Raw genomic sequence first — 22,028 nt, 5'->3', positions numbered from 1 at the left:
CGTGATTCGAGTTGCTGGAACACGGAGTCTGCAAAAGAATACGTGCTTTCGCTTTAATGCGATTAGGATTCTTAGCCTACTTAAACTACTTTCTATCTATCTGTCTATATGGCTAGCTAGCTAGCGATTTGTCTAGGCTGCTGACGACAGCGTCTCAGAACGCTAGTTTTCAAGAGGGAATAATGCGAGAACGCACCCCTTACCACCAGTTCTAGTGGTACCATCGGTACCCCCGCCTAGGGGCACCGTACCACCACGCGGCGTTTACCGCTGTGTTTCACTCCACAAACATCGGGATCGGCCGACGAAAACAGTTAGACAGTGACAATAAATCGCAGTTAGCTTTTTAACGAATGCTAAACTCATTAAAACCCCTTCCCCATTTGCGTTAAGACAGCCCTCAAAGGAATTTGAATTAAGTTTAAATCTACAGCACAAGCAATACAAATAGGCATAAGCGGTTGCCTCTGCATCTGACAAAGTCGCGAGCGATGTTAGTGCATAAATTTTCCTGTGCTTTTTCTCACACGGTAGAAAACTAGTGGAATAATGTGCTATAACCATTTATGACAATACTCGTAATTTCACCCGCTTTATTTAGCATAATAAGCCCCTATGACTGGGCTCTATTTAGGACGTGGCCCCATGGAGAAAGCATGTTGCATCGTTGATGGTTCCGCAATCTCTGTTGTGGAGTTATTACTCGAATATTCCTTGTTTCTTACAGTGCATTCCTTACCGGGTTCAAACTCTAGCCGCCGCTGCTGCCTAAAGTTGGTCTCCGGAATGGCAAGCACACACTCGAACACGTACTCCACGTGACCGGACGCGTCCAGCGTGCGGCTGTCCAGCGCATACGTCAGGCGCACGTGGTAGCCGGCAGCGCCTTCGGCGGGGGTTGGAGGAGCCAGTCTCGCTGGTGCCGAGGCCACGGGTCGCGACACGGGGTCCCGGCCGCTGCTCTGGTACAGGAACAACGTCGGTTGCGGGAACACGCCATCCACTTCGCACGACAGGTTCGTCACATGCGCTGACACCCGCTCGAAAGTGAAGTCGAACCTCTTGGGAGGAGCTGCGGTTGAAAACAAAATACCCAAAGTGTTTCAGTGAAGTGTGAGCGCGGAGGTTGAACGCTGAAGGACGCTCAAGCGTGGCTTCTTGGGTAAAATAGAAGAACAGCGGAACGCTACGCCAACAAAACAACTCGTATGTTGTCGTACGACCTTCTTCGTGCAACATTTGCGTAGGCTTTCGCTGTTTAGCCCAAGCCGCGATCCGCTTGCTATAGCTCAGGAACCTGCTATCCCGCTTTGCTGTATCCTTGTTCGCTAGAGCTACGCCTTTTTGTTTCTCGAGCCTGCTGCGTCATGCTTTTTTTTCTATTCATGGTGGTCTGAAACCAATCGACTGTTCTACCAAAAATTACATGAATCAAGTAGCTGAAAAGTAGCCCGCTAAACACAAATTAGTTGGTTCACAGATAAGGAATACTTCGGAAAGGTAACAATATGGCAAATGTCGGAGTCACAGTGCGCTGCTTCCGTCAAGACGGCTTGAAGTTTGCCATATCCTATGCTGTCATAGCCATGCGTTATTACGAATGCAGAATGTCTTTATTTTTATTTCTTTGTACTATCTCATCGGATAATGTCACATTGTAAATACAAACCCTGGCTCGGAAAACTTCCTTCATATTTTTCTTATTCGCTGATTTTGCGATTCACAAGTGCCACCCCAGCTGTATCATTAAAAATAAACATCACCAAATGATTTCTAAGGCATTCGCCAAAGTCATATTCCAATTATAATTCAGGTGTTTTGTGAATAGTGCCACGAGACAGTGAAGGGGCTGCTACTGTCGGTCGGACGAAGACGACGGCGACGAAGTGGCCAGAGGCGCGCGACAGCCTTGCATCCGTCGCCGCTGCTTGTCCAAACCCTGGATATAGCAATACTCCCTAAATAAACGTTATCCCCGTAACATCTTTTGGTGGAGGTGCTGGGTAAACCTGTCAACGTGCCGGCTCCATCAACCAAGCACGGAACTTCGAAGCGGTCGCCGTCTTGGTTGCTCTGCGATGACCAGTGAAGTGCCGACGGTGCAGCAGCCACCGGCTCCTGTGATTCTTTTGCACCCACAAGACGCGGGAACCTTTTCTGGTACGTTATCCCCGTAACAATATGACCATAGATCTTTAAAAAATATTTCTGGGATTTTACGTGCCAAAACCAGCTTGTGATTACACAGTAGTGGGGGACTCCGGAATAATTTTGACTACCTCTGGTTCTTGTAAAAGCACCAAATGCACGGTACACAAACGCTTTTGCATATCGCCCCCATCAAAATCCAGTCGCCACGGCCTGGATTCGATCCCGCGCACTCGGGCTTAGCTAATAAGGGCCAAACCAAAGCCACTGCGCTACCACGGCAGGTCACTGATCTTCTTGCGTCCAAACATAATTTATTCGCGTTTAACGATCCACTAGACTTCACCACTACCCAGCGCAGCGCGTAGTAGCTATAGAAGCACAGTGCCTGCAGGCATAAAGTACGGCGCCGTTAATCTTACGCAATAGTTGTAGCTGTGTAGAAAAATACGGAGTCTTCAGGAAGCAACGAACGTAGCCGATCTTTTCCTCAACATGGTGCTCGCTAATCTGATAGATGGTTTATGTTCTGAAATGAAGCAGCTCCCTGACGGCTTATTTCTCAATGGAGGATGATTGCTTACCGTACTATCCCCTGCTACGTAATGGTTCTTACTGATCAAGCTCCGGGCTTATCCCACTTCGGCCCCCATTTCAATCTAACATTTTCTTTTATTAGAAAACCTCAGCTTCAGGGATCGACTTTACCATCCCCCTTCGTAGGGTACAGCAATAAAAAGGTTCCCAAATTCTCCATCATTTATACGTAAATCACTGATATTTAATGAGTTAAAGACAGTTAGCAAAGTTCGGAGACTTGGCGCCCTTCAGCCTTCCCTCTCTAACGCTTGGACGCAGCGCTGCTAAGCCATACGCAATGTCGTTAGAAGTTCATTACGTTCCTGGATTAGTACTGCCAGGTGCATCGAAGGTTATTCAATGCATTCGCACCATGCGCTGGGCGTTCTACGTATGTGAGCAGATGACTCCTCCATCCACCCTTTACCTTCCCCTGCTTTTTGCTCCACTCCGCCCCCCCCCCCCCCCCCCCCTTACGTTTTGAGGCTGGTACTTTGCGTAAAGAGACGCAATGAGGCCAGCTCGATTTTGCGCAGGGCGCCTTCTTTCCTTCACCGCTCTCCTGGACTTTGAACGCATTGCTAATAAGCCATTGGGAATCAGCAGCCGGAGCTGCTGCACCACCGAACGGCGCTTCTTTAATGAATACCTGGCTCCTGCTGCTAATTACTCTGAACGCCATTTCGCGCATGCCACCGGCGGGAGAGGATAGGGGGAAACGCGCGCTAGCCGCATGGCAGTAAGCGCTGCACTGTCCATAGGTACGCACTTTTCGAGTCGAAAGGGAGCCGAATGCGACAGAAAGAGCAAAGCTTCACCCGTGAGAAACTTATTTGGGCAGGGAGTGCAACGGAGGATCGGCGCTCAAGCTTACTCAAAGTAGCATCTGAAGTTAGAAGGGCGCAGGTAAATGAAGTACGCGATGAGCGTTTGTATTTTCTTGGTATTTCGAAGTTAGGACTAATGAAGCGGATATAGACGAGGAGCCTATGGCTGCTCGTTACGCTTTTCTAAGATAGAATGTGATTCACGTGTCATGGTGGTAACATCGGTAGATTAAAATGCACTACAATTATGTGCAACTGTTTTCACCCTTTGCGGGTCGCATTGATAATAAGTAACACCATAAGTTCTGTAAAAACATTATGGTGCGAACACAATTATTTTTTACTTATACGTATTCACCAGCTAATAATTTCCCAACAGCGACAACGTCGAAACACTCAACATTAAAGAGTTCGTTCGGAATTTCCCTTCACATAACTTACTTCCAGGTACTGCTGCTCCATATGACGTGCCCGACAAACAAAAATATGATATGATGACGTATTCCGCTGAAAATTCCGGTAGAATTACAAAATGCCATTTTTTTCAATTACCCTTTTGTCAGAAAAGGCAGCTAGACAAGAATAAGTGAGAGTTCTTGTGCGCGGAGTAGTGACCTTCCCTTTTTTTTTTTTTTTGGACTACACCAATTCTCTTCCCGTCAGTTGAAGGACATCCCAGTTTTGTTACGCATTCGGAAACTAGCAAGGGCGAAGAGGAGCGTTTACGCACCAGTACCGACAAGATGTCCGCGCAACAAAGCCTGCAAGTGTTCATCACTGCATGTTCCTTGCATAAATAGACGACCCTTCAGCAACATCGTTAAAGCAGGCGAATATTCCCAAGAAGCCTACGAACAAATTTCAACATGTGTCCTGGCAACTCCATGGCAAAACACCGGAGACGCACAATTAGGACGCGAAGAGTGATACAAACTTTTATAGGGATTTCCTCTCCACAGGAAGAAAAAAAAGGCAACAGAAAAGCCCTGGTCTTCTTGTTTCCTTTTCGTTTTTGTTTAATTTCTTTCTTCTTTTTTTCCAGACCCAAGTGTCACCTCCAACGTAATAGGTCCCCGCGTACTCCTCGAATGACGCTCTGCGGTAGCTCACAGCGAGCCGGGGATATATAAATCATGCTCGATTTGCGTGTCCCGGTTTCGCGAACGCTGATGATGTCTCTAATGGAGCAACAATGAGTAATGGACGCCGTTTCCAACCACGGGGCGGCCGCGTTTGTGCAGCAACATGATAACACGTCCCCTCTAGCACTACTCTTGTAGCACCTACACGGCTTGCAGCCACTGTCGTTGCCGCATAGGCTCATTTCCGATGCAACGTTCTTTTCTGGTCCGCCCACGTTGATTTCGCAAACAGCTTGCACACATTTCGCGGCGACACATCCGAGTCGCAGCCCGCGTTCTTGCCTCTCGTGGAGACGTGAAAAATTGTGGTCCCCACTCATTCGGGAGACCACTGAGAAGATCAGGAGAGATTGTTTCTGCGGCGTCGACGTGCTTGGTCAACAGAGACGTTCGTCTTCAAAATGACAAACAGTGCTTACGACGGAACAAGTGATACGAAAAGGACAGAAGCGCTGACTGCCAAAAGATGTTATTAACAGTCTTACAGTATATCAGGAACTAATAGTATGTCGCTTATCTGTCTTTTCATGTTTGTACGACTCCGAAAATAATTTAGTCGATAGTCAGCGCATCGGTCCTGCTGGTATCACTTGTCCCGTCGTTTGCTCTGTTTGCATGTTGAACTTAGAACAACTAGCCCAGCGTAAAGCTCTCAAGCATTCATTTTGTCCTTTCAACATTTGTTTCGAGCATCGTTGCATGCTCGCGAAGTTGCTTGTATAAATTGTGACCACGTAGGCTTCTCTAACAAACTACTAGGCCTGCATTTGAAAATACAATATTATTCAGTGCCTTACTACGTCACTGATGAGGAAAATTAACGCAACAAAAAGGCAACGCACGCAGGAAGGGAAGGCTGTGTGCGTTGTCCTTGTGCTGCGCTAATTTTCATCATCTGAAACGCAAAACAAACTACACCGACAATGCATTCTTGTTTGCTGCAACAATTCTTAATCACCGTAAACGAGATGCATTCGGCAGACATGTTATTCGCTTCTCTTTTTTCGTTATATGAATCATTTCAAGAAAGTAAGCAACGATTTGTAGAGATTTCTTTCATATTTTGCATTTGTCAGATGCAGACGTTCTGTTCTAAACAAAATTTCGTTGGCAACATGCCTTGTAGTGCGACACATGCGTAGCTTGCAATATAAAGTTGATGTTGCTACAAACTTCTTTTAATCTGCTTTGACTTGTGAAAGGTTTTGGCGGTAAAGGAAGCTGCCGAAAAGTGGGTAACACCACAGAAGCGCGATACCTACAAAGGATTACTTGTGTTGTCTAACGATGGTGCCGACTCTGCCGGAGGCACTTCTCGAGATTCTTATCTATAACAATTTCTTTATCACTCACCTCAGTTATTACTTTCTTGTTTGGGACATTACATCTGCCACTAACACTAACCATTTCTTTCTTTTATAGAAAAAAAATTGCTCGCCTCATTTCCGACGTGCGCTTATTATCCCTTTAAAACCACAATCCAAGGAACTTGGTACTCAGAAATTCACAGATTTTCTTATCAGCTAGCTCTCGCCTATATAAAAGCATTAAAACAAAACACAACGTTTCTATCTGCTTTTGCAAACCTTGAGAGACGCCCTGTAACCTATAACGCCCGCACCCCGAACAATGTCTTGTGCCCCACAGACCCACAAATTATGGAGGACAAATGGCTCGTCACCTACTTGCCAGCTTGCTGAACGCTTTTGATGCACAAAACTTCAACCTTAATGAATTTACTTCCTCTGCTACGCGCAACAATACATCCTCAAGTGATAAATAAGGCCTTCCGATGTTACCTTCTCCTTCCACTACTTAACCTGATATTGGTCAAATTTATTTATTGTGTTTTCTGATATCTTCCGTGCGAAATCTCTGTGCGCGTTGTCATGACAATATTTTCCTTGTTTTTGTACTCTCATTTTGAGATAACTGCCTCGCGCGGCTGCACGAGCCCTATCTTGAAAGTGACCTGCTATGCAGACAGTCTAGACGTCGAGGAACACCGAGGGCCTAAAGTTTCGTGTGCGCTATATCACCCATACCCTTGCGCGTCACCCGCGTTCACGAAGTCACGAAACGTCATTGGAACTTTTTTCGTCTGTGGCAGTGTTGTTGTAATAATGACCATAACAAATAATGACCGCACATGACAATAATAACGACCATAATAACGATAATGACCCTCACAAACGTGTTCGGCCTTGATATACCCGCTTAAGGCCCTGGGCGTCTTTCGTGAAACACGAGCCACCATAAAACAAGTCGCAAGTCAACATTTCGCACCTGGCGTCTCATGCGCAGGTGCTCAAAACATGAAATTAATTCGTCGATATTTTAATCAATGATAAGTAAGTGTCACTGATGCAACCTCGCTTGTTAGCTAGGTGGCATGACAGACTAGCTCACTCGAGTACGCAAATCATAAACCGATGCTCAGTGACGCACGCCTACTGCTTGATAACTTTGGGCTTCTAAAGAAACTTAGTGTCCTTCCCCTCTATGAAGAAGGACTACCAGCGAAGCTGTTATGTGTTCTTCTAAAATGACGAAATCATGTATGTATCACTATATGCATGCAATTAAACATCAAAACAAAGACGCCCTGATCCACCTTAATCCTCCTTCATCCACCTTAATCGACTTTAATACGCCCTAATCCACTTTAATCCCCCTCGATTTACCTTAATCCACCTAGTCGACCTTAATCCACCTTAATACACCCTAAATCACCTTAATCAACTCTAATCCTTAGTCCACCTTATTCTACCTTATCCTCCTTCATCAACCATCATCGACCTTGATCCACCTTAACCCACCCTAGTCCTCCTTAATCCACATTAAATCTCCTTCAGCCACCTTAATCCACATTAGTCGACCTTATTCCACCTTAATGCACCCTAATCTACCTTAATCAACCCTAATCATCTTTTATACACCTTAATCCACCTTAATCAATTTATTCACACTTAATTCACCCTAATCCACCTCAATCCTTCTTCATCCACTTTAATTGGTGGATTGATGGGTAGACTACCTCCGCCGCGGGTCGACCCGGTATTGCACTATCTTCGCGATCGGCCCACTCTTTTCTCTGTCGACGGGCCTTTTTTCTACACACCCTGTCGACGCACGCACTTTTGGTCAGTACCTAGCCATACAAAGCTTCGCTGTAAAAAGCGCTTGACAGCCAAGACAAGCCACATTGCGTCGCAGCCTCCACCTACCGTAGACGGTCATGAGCTTGGACTCGGAGTCTTGTCCCGCGAGTGACATGACGTGGCAGGAGTACCGGCCGCTCAGCTCGGTGGTGGGCCGCACCAGGTTGAGCGCGCGGAACTTGGTGAAGCTGTTACCGTTGGTGAGCGAGTAGTCCAGGTTGATGCGGTCCTTGAGGCGACTCGACACGAATCGCTTGTTCAGCTCGGGGATCCACTGGTAGATGGGCTGCGGGTCGTCGTTGAGGAACCACTTGATCACCAGGTGCTCGTCCTCGCGGTTCGCGTTGTACACGCAGTCCAGAACCACCGAGTCCTCGGTGCCGTTCTGCACCCATTTGGGCACCGACAGGTGCAGGATGTGAAGGCTAGACGCCACTGCAATGACGAGAGAAAAAATAGGGCGGCTATCGTTTGTATTCGAGTGACTGATGTGTGCGGTTATTGACGATTGTCGGTTAAGCGAGACTACGCGGCGGGCTAAATATAACTCTTGTCGGCCACAAACGATCAGTCACGAAGAAACTAAAGGAGCATGCGATGCCTTCTCTTTATAGATGTCTCTGAGAGTGCAGCTCTAAATTGCATAAAATGTATTTTCATCTTTTCTTTTGTACAAGTGATAATTCCTCCTACCCCCTCTGGGGGAGTAGTGTATATAATAAAGTGTATATAATAAAGTTTTTTTTACTACTACTACTGCTACTAGGTAACCGAAACATCACAGTTTTTTATTGTAAAGCCATGTTACCTTTGCAGCGTCTCATGTTACCTCTCTAATGTTACCTTTCTTCAAGCGGTCAATAGTTACAGCGATTAACTTATGTTGCTTCGAGCTACGTTATGCCTAACGCGCGCGCCTTTACGCTTCACTAGATAAGGGACTTAGGTTTAGCATGTGCTTCGATTGTACCCTTCCCTTCAGTCACGAATTATGATAGACTTTCGATAAATGTATGAAATTTACTAATATTTATGCCAAGGTACTGCATGCTCTATTGAAAGCAAATCTAGGTAGTGGAAGGACTCCTTGTGAAAATTATGATGACTCATTATAATTATAGAGTTCTCCAATATCTGCTTAGTGATCAGTCAGTCATACCACGTTTCTTCATAAAATAAATTTAGTAAACCGCTCGAATTACATACACAATTTAATTATTCGCTGCAAGCATTACTAGAAAGGAAAAAAAGTTATTTCACAGCTGCTACCAAACCGCTTCACGTCGAACAGCCCGTCAAACACGGTAGTGTCTTCACCAAAGCGGTCGTCTATAGTGACACATTGCACTCAGAAATAAAATGGAGGTGCATTAGGTAAGCGAAATTTTCAAGTTACTATAAGCTTAATGTTCGTGATCCACCACTGCAGAGAAATTGCGAAAATAAGTCGCGCACACAAATGTGTACGCTGTGACTGAAGGGGTTAAGCCCGTGCTTTTATTTTATTTTTCAGCTCAGTGGGAGGCGAGTACAGCCACAGTCACTTTTCGAAGTCATTGTTGGAGCACCAGGTTTGCCATATTGTAGCAACTAGAAAAGAACGAGATGGAGCTTTGAAATTAGGAACACAATGAAAGCGTTGGATTAAATTTAAGAGAAAAAAAAAGTAAAGCATTTGTCCCCTAGCACTTTCGCAAGAGACTAACGAGATAATACATAATAATATGAAGAAGGGAAAATGATCACTACTTTAGGCAGTTCGGTCAGCTGATATGTCTGCATAGAGACCAGATAGACTATGATTTGTAAAAAAAAACTGTCGAAGTTTGAGGTAGTAACCGCTGTTCTCATACAATATTGAATAAATGAATGAATAAATGAGCTTCCTTTTCGTACGGAAATTACCTGTCTTCGATCCGGGCCTTTGTTATCTACTGCTGCAGTGGTTAAAACGCTTTAGCCGCCTGTTTATGGCACCCACAATTGTAAAGGCTCTTTAATTATCATATCTGTGACAATGAAGCACAAAAAATAACTGTCAAAGGTGCGGAAAGCTCTAAAGCAACCAACATTGCAAGCTGCCACGGACAGGCTCGACACGCAAGCGTAAAATTCTAAAGGCTGTGTGGGACAATCACCATGTGTTCACAGTTCCAAATTATTACAACAAGACAATGTCTGATAACAATCAAAACTTTTCAGCTCACGAAGCTTTCAAATTTTTCGAAAGCATTTGTCTGCACAGCACGTACGTAAAACTCAATTTCCGCAGGGATCCCTCATGTAGCCATCCTGGAATCAGTAATGCCACCCAACAAGATACCTTTCGCAACTCGTACAGCAAACTGCAGGCAAAAAAGCAAACCCACGGAAACTTTGAATATTGGAGGATAAACAAACAATCGTCGTTTTATGATCCGCGGGCATCACTTCTAGGAATCACTATATTTTTTTATTTCTTTTTTCATGTGTTTGCAGGTTGGAAAGAAAGATGATATGACTTGTTTGGGAACAGTAACGAAATGAAAATCAAAAGAAGACGAAGCTCTGTCGTGTCTATGGCAGCGCGATATAATGGATAATAAAAGGGCAAGTGCGTTTCTTCCCACACCAGGCTTCAAACAACCCAAATCCCTTCGTAGTCGGATGTAGCAAAAACATGTTTGCTTGTGTTTCTTTATTTCTGTTTCAGCATTTCTTACTGGCGTGTTCTTGTGCATCAAACACGCCATATCGGTTTCGGCTCTGAAACAAGAGCGCAGAAGTAAATAGCACATTGATAAATTTGCCCATTCTCGGTGCCTTTTTTCAATTTCTATTACGCTGTGTTGGTACGCGCGAATAAGTCGCTCGATAGTAGGCTGCCCACTGTACAGAAGCATATATCATGATGTGCATCCGCGTGGGACAGCGTAGGCTGTAGCGTTTGGCGTCATCACTGTGTTTCAAAGTTTCGGTCAGCTTTTCTACATCCTTCAACACCTGAACACCGCAACCTGCACATACCAATAATTAATTCGCTTGCTTTGACAGATTGACGGGCCGATAATAAAGATAGCTGGGGGATGGTGGGGGGGGGGGGGGGGGGGGGTTCCTGAAAAAGTTCACTTAGGAGACATGTCCATTTCGTCTGCTGGTATAGTGCTGGTTGGCTGGGCTGAGGTACAGCGATAAGGAAACAAGAGCCCACTGCCAGTCCCCTCCTCACTGGTTCAGTTACGGCCAATCAGCGGTGGCCGACATGGACAATCCACTGGATGGACATTTACAGAATACCCTCCTCCCCTGCTTTCGCATAAGAGAGTTCACTATATTCAAGGACCCCAGCGGCGGCGACGTCGCGCGCGTTCCTCTGCTGTGATTGGTTGGCCTATTCGGCAAGAAAGCAGCCACGCCGCAGCATCCACAGTAACAAAAACCCGGCTATGTTCGCAGAGAAAAGCTTCGTTTTTAGAAGAAGCAGACGTTCACCTATCTTGCTATGTAAAACTCCGAGAAAAACGCAAGGGAGCTGCTCCAAAAACTGTTATTGTTTAGAATTCAGCTCGAAAGGCATTCACTAAGAATGCAGTGAACCACTTCGACAGTGTAGTGTAGTGAAATTGCAGCATTTTAGCTGACTCGACTAAGAATGTATTTACTATGCTTATGATTCTAAAACAGCGCAACAATTAAAATAGGATACCACTACACGAAGACTTTGGCAGCATTTATTATGATATAAGATTTGTCGCTGCTGAGAACCTAGGTCTCGGAAACACCAGATAAATTTGTAATATTGCGTTTCAGTTGTCAATTCCTTAAGAAAATTTGATGTTTTCATGCTTTTTCCTTTCTTATTTCTTTTTTTAGGCTTTATGTCCCGTCCGTATTTTTACTCGCGTCCGATGGTTTTCTTTTCTTTTTTTCATGGAGCACCACAGAAAGAACTAGAGCTAACTACCGTAGAAGTTGCGACCGCTGATAGTTCAGAACGCACTAATACACTTTGTTTAGCTGTGCCTTTAAAATTAGGCCATTCTCAGTATGATATTTCTAAGTATCACAGTAAATGAAAGTTCATTCACACGGCTTAGTTAAGCTTTTCTGTTCCTCGCCATTCCAATGTCGCACTTTCAATATAGCATTCCAACTTTCTCAATTGCTTCAGTGAATGCTTCTATTTCAACCTTTAAACTCAATACGTAATTGCCGACGAAGAGCATCAGATTTATTTTAAACATATCTTCCACCCAATTGCTCTCATAATTACAGTCGGCAACGCCGTAGACCTTTAGAAACATTTCAAAGCGATCACATTGCTGTCTGCACTAAGCCGGTTTCTTTAGGCAGGGGTGCTATGCAGGATGCCCCGAGTTTGGCGAAACTCGGGATCTTCACGAGCTCTGGCGACGCCCCAAGATGAAAGAACTAATGGTAACAAGACAAAGTTTGTCCGTCGGCACCTCCAGTTCATTGGTTTATCTAGATTCACTCTGGGTGGCTATCATCTCTTGGGCGTTGCCATATGGGCGGTCAACAAACTGGGGCTCACGTGATCATACGGTCGGTGCGTGGTCGTACCTTCTTTCACTTGTTTGTTGTTCCACCCAGTGCATTATAGGCACAAGCAAGTTATAAAATAAATGTATTTAGTACGATAATATTACTCACATTAATGTGGGTTATAAGCATTTTAAAGTTTACAAGATGTGCACTGAATGTGTATTAGACTAATTTGCCGTTTAATACGTTTCGCGTTATACCACGAGGGGACGCTCGCCCTCCTCTTTCTTCCTCTGGATAGGATTGGCGCGGCGATCGCTACGTGCTTGCGCTAGCATTTCCGAGCACAGATCGGTGTGCGCTGGTTTTCGCACTAGGCTTTCAACAGATCGCTCGTTGCTCCTTGTAATTCCTCTGTATTGAATTGGTGCGGCTCGCTACCTACTTGCGCTCCCCATTTCCGAGCACAGATTGGTGTGCGCCTGGTTTTCACATTGTGCTTTCAACAGATCTCTCGTTGCTTGCTCTAAAGTAAGGCTGCGAGACGAATGAGCGTCTGCTAGTGCAGTAGTGGTTTGCCACGCGCTTACCATGTAAGCACTCACGAATGCCGGAAAGCACTCATACAAGGGTCAGAAAACTACACTTTATTTTCCTTTACTTTGTGATGCACCTTCATACGGGTTAGCGCCGAGCGATGGCTTCTAACAACCGCAGGAAAGAGTCTTTGTACTGGGTAGCCCGAGCGATCCGTGGCTTCTAACAAACGCAAGAAATGGTCTTTGCAGCGTACGTGGCGGTTAATTGATTACCGCCACATCTATGCCAGAAATGACTCCAGCAGCGGTGCAGTTACCCTGTCACCACCGCTGACGAGGTGGTGATTCTCTTTTTGACAATAAATTTAATTTTTTTGCGTTTGAACGCTCGTGATGGGGTCCACAAACTTCACGCTGTGGTTGACTGTCTCCCAATGCAGATTGAGGCTCGCCTCGTCAGCATCCACTAAATTTGGAACACAGTTCTATGCGAGCCATGCGTTACTGCGAATAAAGGCCCCCGGTTGGACACTGGCTGCAATAATGGCTTGGTCTCGTCGGTCAACCTTGAAAAGTCGCAGCACTTCTGTGGTAGCGCAGACCATGCCGAAGACCCATGGTGCACGATCTTTCAACATCGCCGAAATTTTGGCGGCTCGGTGGAACGTTGTCGCCCTGCATCAGGCGGCCTCGATTGTACTTTCGCTTGCCCCGAAGGCACTCGTCAAATTGCGCTATCTTCCCGGGACCCCCGAGTGGAGGTCGCGCCAGCAGCTTGTCCATCATGACCTCACGGGCGTAGTTCTTCCAGTCGGCGATCAGGCGGCCTCGATTGTACTTTCGCTTGCCCCGAAGAAGGCACTCGTCAAATTGCACTATCTTCCCGGGAGACCCGAGTGGAGGTCGCGCCAGCAGCTCGTCCATCATGACCTCACGGGCGTAGTTCTTCCAGTCGGCGATGGCATGCGTCGATAAAGGAAACAAGTCGCTAGTCATCTCCTTCACCAGCCACACATCTACGCCATTGCTCACGCAGTACGTGAGCCAAATCACTCCCCGCCTAAAGAGGTGGACGTTCGAACGGCAGAGGCGGTCTGTGTTGTCGAAGTAACTTCCTTCGCCTCTCTGCCCATACAGTGCAGCGGTACCGTGTAACTGCAAAGACTGCTTTCGGCATCTGTTGCACCGGAAGGCAGCCTGGCGTCCATTCTGAGTCTTCCTATACAATGTGACCACTACAATGGGACAAACCAACCACAGGTTGGCTGGTCGGGTTGGAACCCTAGGTGCTTGCAGGTGCCCCAGTACTCCGATGACGCCGCCGGACCTGGCCTAGCGCTGGGACACGGTGGACGCACGGCGCTTGAAGCCGGAGAGAGCCGAAGCGATCGCACGAACTCTTCCTCTGCAGCCTAGTCACACCAATCTGTGCTCCGAAAGCATAATTTGCCCGCCACGCTGTCTCCGCAGACGAGAGATTTCGCCTAACTCGCTACACAGCCAGCGCACTGACGTATTGGAAAGGCGAAAATGACGTTGAAACTCTACGTCGGTCATGTAGATGAACGGCTCCAGGCGGTATATTTACGCTTGCTGTCGCTGGATGGGATCACACAGGCTGCTGCTGCCGCTGCCATGCTCCCGAGTTCAACTCGGGGGGGGGGGTCGCGATGTACGAGTTTGGCACGAGTTCGCCTGTCAATAAAACTATAGGTCACGCCCCACGCGAGGCATGTAACTTGTGCGCGCACCCACCACAGTTGAGCCACGCCCAACTTATTGTTCGGCTTCAGCGACGCGGTACTGAGTAGAGAGGCATCAACAATCTTGACCGCCGAGATAAAACACGCACAACGCACTGTCATCGGCGATGTACTGAGCACCGACTATCGCTGGCTTATACATAGGCGTATATCTTCTCGGGCTGTGATGGCTCCACAACATGGTTTCATTGCCTGCACTGTGGCGACGTAGCAAACAGCAAACAATTATCGGAACGTCACTGTAGCTACTTGCAAAGTGTCGATGCACCGTGGTGGACGACGATGCTGGGGTGTGCGTAGTGTTTTCTAACGACAACGTATCGCAGCAGTCATTTGAGATGACTGATTTGTCATCGGCTAATATATGTATCGGAGCGGTAGTGTCGTTAACATGGTCACCCCGCTTTTCTAGACCCATTACGATGACATTTCTACATCACAAGCACTGCACACTAAACAGTTGCAACTCCTTCCTGCGTTCGAAGTCTCATTTCATAACTGCAAAACTAGAGCCCTCACCTGCCAAAATGCGATTGTTTCGGTGTCGTTACGATATTCATCTGCGATCGCTGTTAGCTCCAGCAGAAACAATCGGCAAGCACTTTGGAGTGCACAGTACACTCAATATACTGCGTATGTGCGCACAGAGGCACCTTCACTGGGCAAGCGATGAAAAGCAATTAATTGTGACGCTGGGCCGGTCGCTGCTTCTTCACAATGCATCACGGAAGCTTCGCGCACAGAAATAAACATGGTACCGTAAAGCCATTTGCAGCGACATCCGTTGCTCCTCTTTCTATGGCTAGAGTCTCGTTTTCCGTTGGTAAAGCGGCGGTCTTAATAGTCTCAATGAAGCGCCTGCGGTGAACAGCCATGCCGCGGCGATGCGTTGCCCTTCCCGTAATAGACAGGGAATGGTCAGATCATTGTCATGACTGACTTAATCGAGAATAGCACTGCAGCGCCCCTGGCGACTTCTCACCGTATGAACTCCCTCGTGCGTGCGACCCTCTAGAATGTATCCGCTTGTAAGCTGTCGCCTCACTGTCGCCACTCACGGCAAAAAAGTGCAAAACCCAATAATTCGCTCGATCTCCGTTTGTCATAAAAAATTTATAGCATTCGAAACGAAAAACCGATACGTTAGGAAATAAATTGTTCGTTATTTTATTTATTGTCTGTTAAAGTATTCGATTGAAGGAAAGTGTAGGTGTAAGAATGCACAGCATGTGCCCTGTTCGCATTCGACGGAGGATAGAAAGATAATGCCCGAAAGAGGAGGCACGCCCTTGACGCGCCCAAGAAAGGCGTGGCAAGCGGCTCACGACAAGTGTGCAGATAGACAGCGGGACAGTCACGGTATTGCTAAATTGCGATAATACGTTGATAACAATACGCGGCGCTGGCGCGTTTCGTTGTGCAGTCTACTATGCTTGAAACGCCGCGCAGGGTGCGCTCATGTTGTCATACGCGTCTTTATCTCGACATTTCTTTTTGGCCCGTTGTTCTTGCGCTTTCCTTGCTATCTCCGTTCACTGACTGCCATCGAGCAAACTCGGGTAAAACTCGTGCGAACGAGAAACTCGGCGCATCCTGCATAGCACCCCAGAAGTGAAATTCCACGCTGAAATGTTGAGCGGCAACGGAGCCACTGTGGAAGACGACGAACGCGTGAGCAGTAGCACGAGCGCGTTCGCGCGGTCGCTCCGAGGGGCGCCTACCCTTTCCCCTTGGCCGCCTTATCAAGCGCACACCACGTCACGCACTACGTCATACATTCGCAAATACACATCGTTTTAGACAACAGGGGGTTAAATCGAGCTCCGACGCGAGCGGCGATATACGTTTGTTTTTGGTGTTGGCTCTTTTACTTTTTCCGCGCGAACGCCATAATATCCCGGATCCAAGCCATAGACAGCTTCGCTGAAAAACAAGAACGACAGAAGTGCTCAAAACACATCAGTGACAAACTTGACGGCTGTCAGGCACGGAGACTGCACTTCTATTTGCTACACCCAACAGAGTGCCATGACCAGTATGAAAAGTTAGGCTATTATTGCGCGCATAAAGAAACAGCCTATCAAGGAGGAGGAAATAACTTTATTGTGTCCCTGAGGAACCTCTCCCCACCCACTCTTGGTTTAGTGGTCGGCAGTAGTCGGCAGGGGTCGCGGGCCGCACCCACGTTGGGACGGGAAGCCCGTGAGCCTCCTCCCTTTCGTGAGCCCTCTGGACAGCCCGGAGCTGGGTCTGGTGGTCATCGCTTCGGAGGGCGTCCGCCCAGTCTTCTTCTTTACTGAACATGGTGCCGCTTAACGCGAAGCATTGCCAGAGCATGTGCGCTAGCGAGCAGTATGATTCGCCACAATCCGGACATTGCGGCTCTACCTCTGGTGAATAAAGGCTCAGTCTGCCTCTCAAGGGGAACGACCCTGTCTGAAGCATTCTGAATATCGATGACTGTGGTCTATTGAGTTTAGCGTGGGGGAGCGGGAGGGCCCTCCTCGACAGCTGATAGTGCGTTGTTATTTCGTTGAAGGTAAGCAGCGGGTCTCGGTGCTCCCCTCCCTCCCCGCTACTTCGCTCGCCACGATCGCCGCGGTGCGTGAGTCCTCGCGCGCGGTCGTGCGCCAGCTCGTTGGCGTTGGTAAAGTCCCTCGTGGCCGAGGACGGCCGCCGCTTCCCGCGATATGGAGCCCGAGGCGAATGCTCTGGCCGCCGATCGCGAATCTGTGTACACGTAAGGACGTTCGGGGTCCCTGATTGCCATGACTATTGCCACTTGTTCGGCCACTTCGGACGTTACCCCCCTTGACTGATGCCGCGTTAATGATCGTCCCATCCCAGCGTATCGAGACGGCCGCGTACCGGTCGCTGCGCCCATACTGGGCCGCGTCTACAAATGCCGCCAGTCCCGGGCAGTTGGCGGTCGATTTCAGTAGTGCTCGGGCCCTCGCCTTTCGGCGCCCCCTCGTTGAATTGCGGGTGGACGTTTCTCGGAAGCGGTTCTACCTTGAAAGTGCCCCTGACCGCCGCGCTGAGCGCGACCTTGCGTGCGTTGCACTCTGCCTCTGCATTTATGCCTGCTTCTTCTAGGATGCGTCTGCCGGCCCTGGTGGTCGACAGCCGCACGACCTGTGCCTTGGTCTGTGCTTCGATGATTTCTGCTTGCGAGTTGTGGACCCCTAGCTGATCGAGCCGCTCTGTGCTTGTAGTGATCGGAAGACCTAGCACCCTTTTGATGCTCTTGCGCATCAGTGTCTCTATCTTGGCCGCGTCTCTCTTGGTCCATTTTAGCGCCGAGGCTACGTAATTTACGTGACTCATGAGGAAGGCGTGGTAAAGTCTGATGAGATTGCTCTCGCTGAGCCCTCCCCTGCGGTTGGTCACCCTGGGGATCAGCCGGAGCATGTTCTCCGTTTTGGACGTGAGTTTCATGACCATTTGCGTGTTACCGCCTTTAGCCTCAATTAGCAGCCCCAGGATTCTTATAGTGTCCACTCTGGGGATCGGCTGGCCGTCGGCATTAGGCAGAAGTGCGCAGCCCAGCATTAATGTTACAGCCTTCCACAGCAGCCCACACCCAATACAATTATACCCCTAAACTGCTCAATGCACTTTGAGATGACAAATCAGAGAGCGCCACAAAGATATAAGTACGTGAAATAGGTGGTTATCGGTTGTGGCCTCTGGCCAATCGGCCACAACAGCGCGTTCCAACGCTTACCCGCGTCTGCTCGAGCGGCTCAGATATGCATAATTATGTTCGTAACACTGCTACCACCTTATCGTAGAAATTTCTTCTTATGTCGCCAGCTGCGACGGCTGCTTAGTTTTTGTGAATCGACTTACGCCTACTATTGGCCCACGCACAGAAGTTCGCACCTGTGCTACCATTACTTATACACGCTTTTTTACAAGCAAGCTTGCAGGCATCGCAAGCTTGCTCATCTTACGAACACTTTAGCTTTGTGAATACGCTTTTTTCGTAAAATTTTCTTGCGCCACAATTTGTGCGTAAGTTCGCTTAGTGAATTACGCCCCGTGTCCACTAAAGGTGGATACACACGCGAGGGCAAAATCCCGCCTGCTCCGCGGGCCAAACAGTCACGTGATCACTTGAATCCGGCGCAGCCGAGTTAGGTCGCATTCCCACAACCGGAGCGCCGTTTGCGGAATCCGCGTGCTTACTCTCGACTCGAACGCTTATTAGCAGCTGCGCGTTTGCATACTCGGCGTGCTCTATATTCCATAGCGCTGTGAATCCCTCAACAAGAGCCGAAAAAGTGACGGTTGTCTCGTCACTTAGCATTTTCTTATGCACCTCACTAGTGTTGCGGTCACGCAGGCTGCGCGGTCTGAGTAAATAGAAATGCGCGCGCAACCATGACTCGCCTTTCTCGCTGCACCACAGCAAAAGCACGTGCGGTCACTGCTGCACAACAACACACGTGGCTTCAAGCCGACAACAACGCCATCGTAGCCCCGTCAATCTGTCCAATGTGGACAGATTTGACGCTGACTACGCTAAATTGACGTCCGACGACCGCCAAAACGGACGGATGGAAATACCGGCGAGGATTTTCAATCCCGACCGCGAGCGGAGGAGGCCGGAATGGGCGAGGGCGGCACGTTTTGATGACGCGCACGTCACGTGATACGCCATCCGCTGCGAAAATTCTTCCTCCGCCCGGTCGTGTGAATGCATCTTTAAGGCGGATACACACGCGAGGGCAAAATCCAGCCTGCTCTCCGCGGGCCAAACAGTCACGTGATCACTTGAATCCGGCGCAGCCGTGTTAAGGCCGTTTCACATGGCGTGATTTTCACACAGCGACACAGCGAATTCCGTCGCTCAGCGACCGCCGCGACGCCGCGGGCTCTCCGCGACGGGATTCCAACATGTTGGAATTTCCGTCGCTGAGTCGCAGCGATCGGCGCGATGTGGGCGGAGCAACGTGACGTAACAGAAAGCGCCGTCGAAATAGGCGCTTTATTGTTTTACTGCGTGTTGGAAGCTCAGCGGAGCAATATCGCGCACCAGTTTCAATGATGTTTTAACAGAGCGTATCCACCAGCGCCTGTGGCTCAGGAGCTTCATGTACAATTTTTGTTTTCTCTAGCTCACACAATTTGTTTAAAATGAGAAGCTGCACGCAATCCAGGTCAGGAGCAGACGCCGCCTTCAACATACGGCAGTACCCACTTGATCGTCACCGTCGTGAACCTCTTATCGCTACAAATTGTGCCAGGTGCTTACACACTCAATGGTCGCTTCTTCTGCAGAAGCATATACTCCTCCAGGAGAAGATTTGTGGCTTCGATATATTACCCGCAACAACGGGTAATAAACGAAACCGCGCCGCACTAGCCGCACGCTCATACTTGCTGTGTTGTGCAGCGTTTTCACTCGCCGCGGTTGCAGACTAAGCGTTCGTAAAGTCTCAACGCTTTTAAACTTTAAAAATAGTGTACTCATTCTATTTTCAAATATTAATAAAAAATGTTAATATATGGCTAGTTTCCACGTTGTTTTTATTGAGCGATGGAGGCTTGGATGCTTCGTGAGCAGGGGGTGACCTTCGGCGTCGCTGCGACGGAAATCGCGCTGTCACAGACGCATGTGAAAGCTCTCAGCGAAAATCGCTCTGCGACGTGCGCGGCAGAACGATTTTTTTCGCCCCAATCGCGCCATGTGAAACAGCCTTTAGGTCGCATTCCACAGCAGGAGCGGCGTTTGCGGAATCCGCGTACTCACTCTCGACTCCAACGCTTATTAGCAGCTGCACGTTTGCATACTCGGCGTGCTCTCTATTCCATAGCGCTGTGAATCCCTCAACAAGAGCCAAAAAAGTGACGGTTGCCTCGTCACTTGTCGTTTTCTTGCGCACCTCACTCATGTTGAGGTCACGCAGGCTGCGCGGTCTGAGTAAATAGAAATGCGCGCGCAACCATGACTCGCCTTTCTCGCTGCACCACAGCAAAAGCACGTGCCATCACTGCTGCACAAGAACAACACACGTGGCTTCACGCCGACAACCCGCCATCGTAGCCACGCCAATCTGTGCAATGTTGAGAGATTTGACGCTGACTACACTAAATTGACGCCAGACGACCGCCAAACGGACGGATGGAAATACCGGCGATACGGTACCGGCGAGCATTTTCAATTTCTGAAGGATGTCGGACTCACACCTTCTTCCGACAAAACTAACTTCGTAGTACTGGGCACGAAGGCAGCCCGTTCTGCCTCGAAATTTTCGTTCACCTTTGATGGTGAGCAAATAACTCAGCAAGACACTGTTCGAGTTCTAGGCATCTACATCGATGCAGATGGTGGTGCAACAACATGGCTTCGCAACATCACTCGGACCTGGCATCAAATACTCCACCTAATCCGCCGCATCGCGTCCAAGAACTGGGGCAGTGAGGAGCGATCTCTCCGTCGTCTCGTGACTGCTCTACTAATCTCACGTGCTGTATATGGCTATAACTTCTACAGTCTCACCCAAAAGCAACGAAAAAAAACTGGAATCTCTCAACCACGAAGCCATGAGGGTTGTCACCGGCCTGCCGCGTTTCACACCCTTACACCGCCTTGCCCAAATGGCCCAGATGAATCCGATCGAGGCAATAGCCGAGGCTGCGAGGCATTCACAACAGTCCCGACTAAGAGCCACGATATCCGGTCGCAGCATCCTTTCGCTTCTTCATCTGCCAGTCCCCTCAGCGCCTCTGCCCTCCTTCCCTGCTCCGTGGGACCATCCCCTGACCGGGGACTTTGCACCGATTCCCCAAAACGTGAATGCCAATCACGCAGAGAGGCAGTTGTCTTACGCAAGGCGGCATGAGGCAAAAGTTCGCGACGCTCCTCCCCATCACCACGCTGTCTACACCGACGCCGCCCTCAGTGACGAAGCTTCAGCCATAGCCTACTATTGCCCACGCACCGCCACGGCCTACTCCTCCTGTCGTCCTGCCTGCAACGACCCATTAACGGCAGAACTGGCTGCGATATCCGCTGTATGCGACGCCGTCCTCAAGCCTCCTTTCGCAGCCTTTACTCATCACACTGTGTACACAGACTCACAGGCCTCCATTAAGGCCTGCGCCCGGCTGGACTCGCGCGATGGTGCTGTTCACTCAATACACCGGGCGATCCGAATCGCCGACGAGGCTGGCCACACTGTCCGCCTCGCATGGGTACCAGGTCACGCTGGGGTCGCTGGCAACCAAATGGCCGACTCTCTGGCAAGGGAGCTTCTTTCCTGCCCCTCAAAGACGCGTCCACAAGTGCCTGACGACCCATACCCCATCGACCCGGACACGGTCCTGGCGGAGGCGAAGGCTGCTCGAAGGGCCGCGCTCCGGAACATCCTCCCGG

The 22,028-nt window shown here is 48.7% G+C and overlaps 1 protein-coding gene across 1 annotated transcript; it reads right to left on the bottom strand.

The window, feature by feature from the left end:
- Positions 1-626: 626 nt before the first annotated feature.
- LOC119444661 (uncharacterized) lies at positions 627-21,953 on the bottom strand. The gene is made up of 3 exons (XM_049662636.1): positions 21,832-21,953; positions 7,924-8,321; positions 627-1,072 (listed from the first exon to the last, which is right to left on the bottom strand). Exons 1-3 carry the CDS (start codon positions 21,951-21,953, stop codon positions 627-629), a joined length of 966 nt encoding a protein of 321 aa, XP_049518593.1.
- Positions 21,954-22,028: the final 75 nt, after the last annotated feature.

Source organism: Dermacentor silvarum, chromosome 1 (genome assembly GCF_013339745.2).
Source record: "Dermacentor silvarum isolate Dsil-2018 chromosome 1, BIME_Dsil_1.4, whole genome shotgun sequence".
NCBI classification, from domain to species: Eukaryota; Metazoa; Arthropoda; class Arachnida; order Ixodida; family Ixodidae; genus Dermacentor; species Dermacentor silvarum.
This window is presented reverse-complemented; position numbering and strand designations above follow the sequence as displayed.

Coding starts and splice junctions, on each gene's coding strand:
- LOC119444661 (XM_049662636.1), bottom strand. CDS start 21,953: ATGGGTCGTCAGGCACTTGTGGACGCGTCTTTGAGGGGCAGGAAAGAA. Junction 8,322..21,831: donor GTACCCATGCGAGGCGGACA/GTGTGGCCAGCC, acceptor TACAAACGATAG/CCGCCCTATTTTTTCTCTCG. Junction 1,073..7,923: donor CAAGCTCATGACCGTCTACG/GTAGGTGGAGGC, acceptor TTTCAACCGCAG/CTCCTCCCAAGAGGTTCGAC.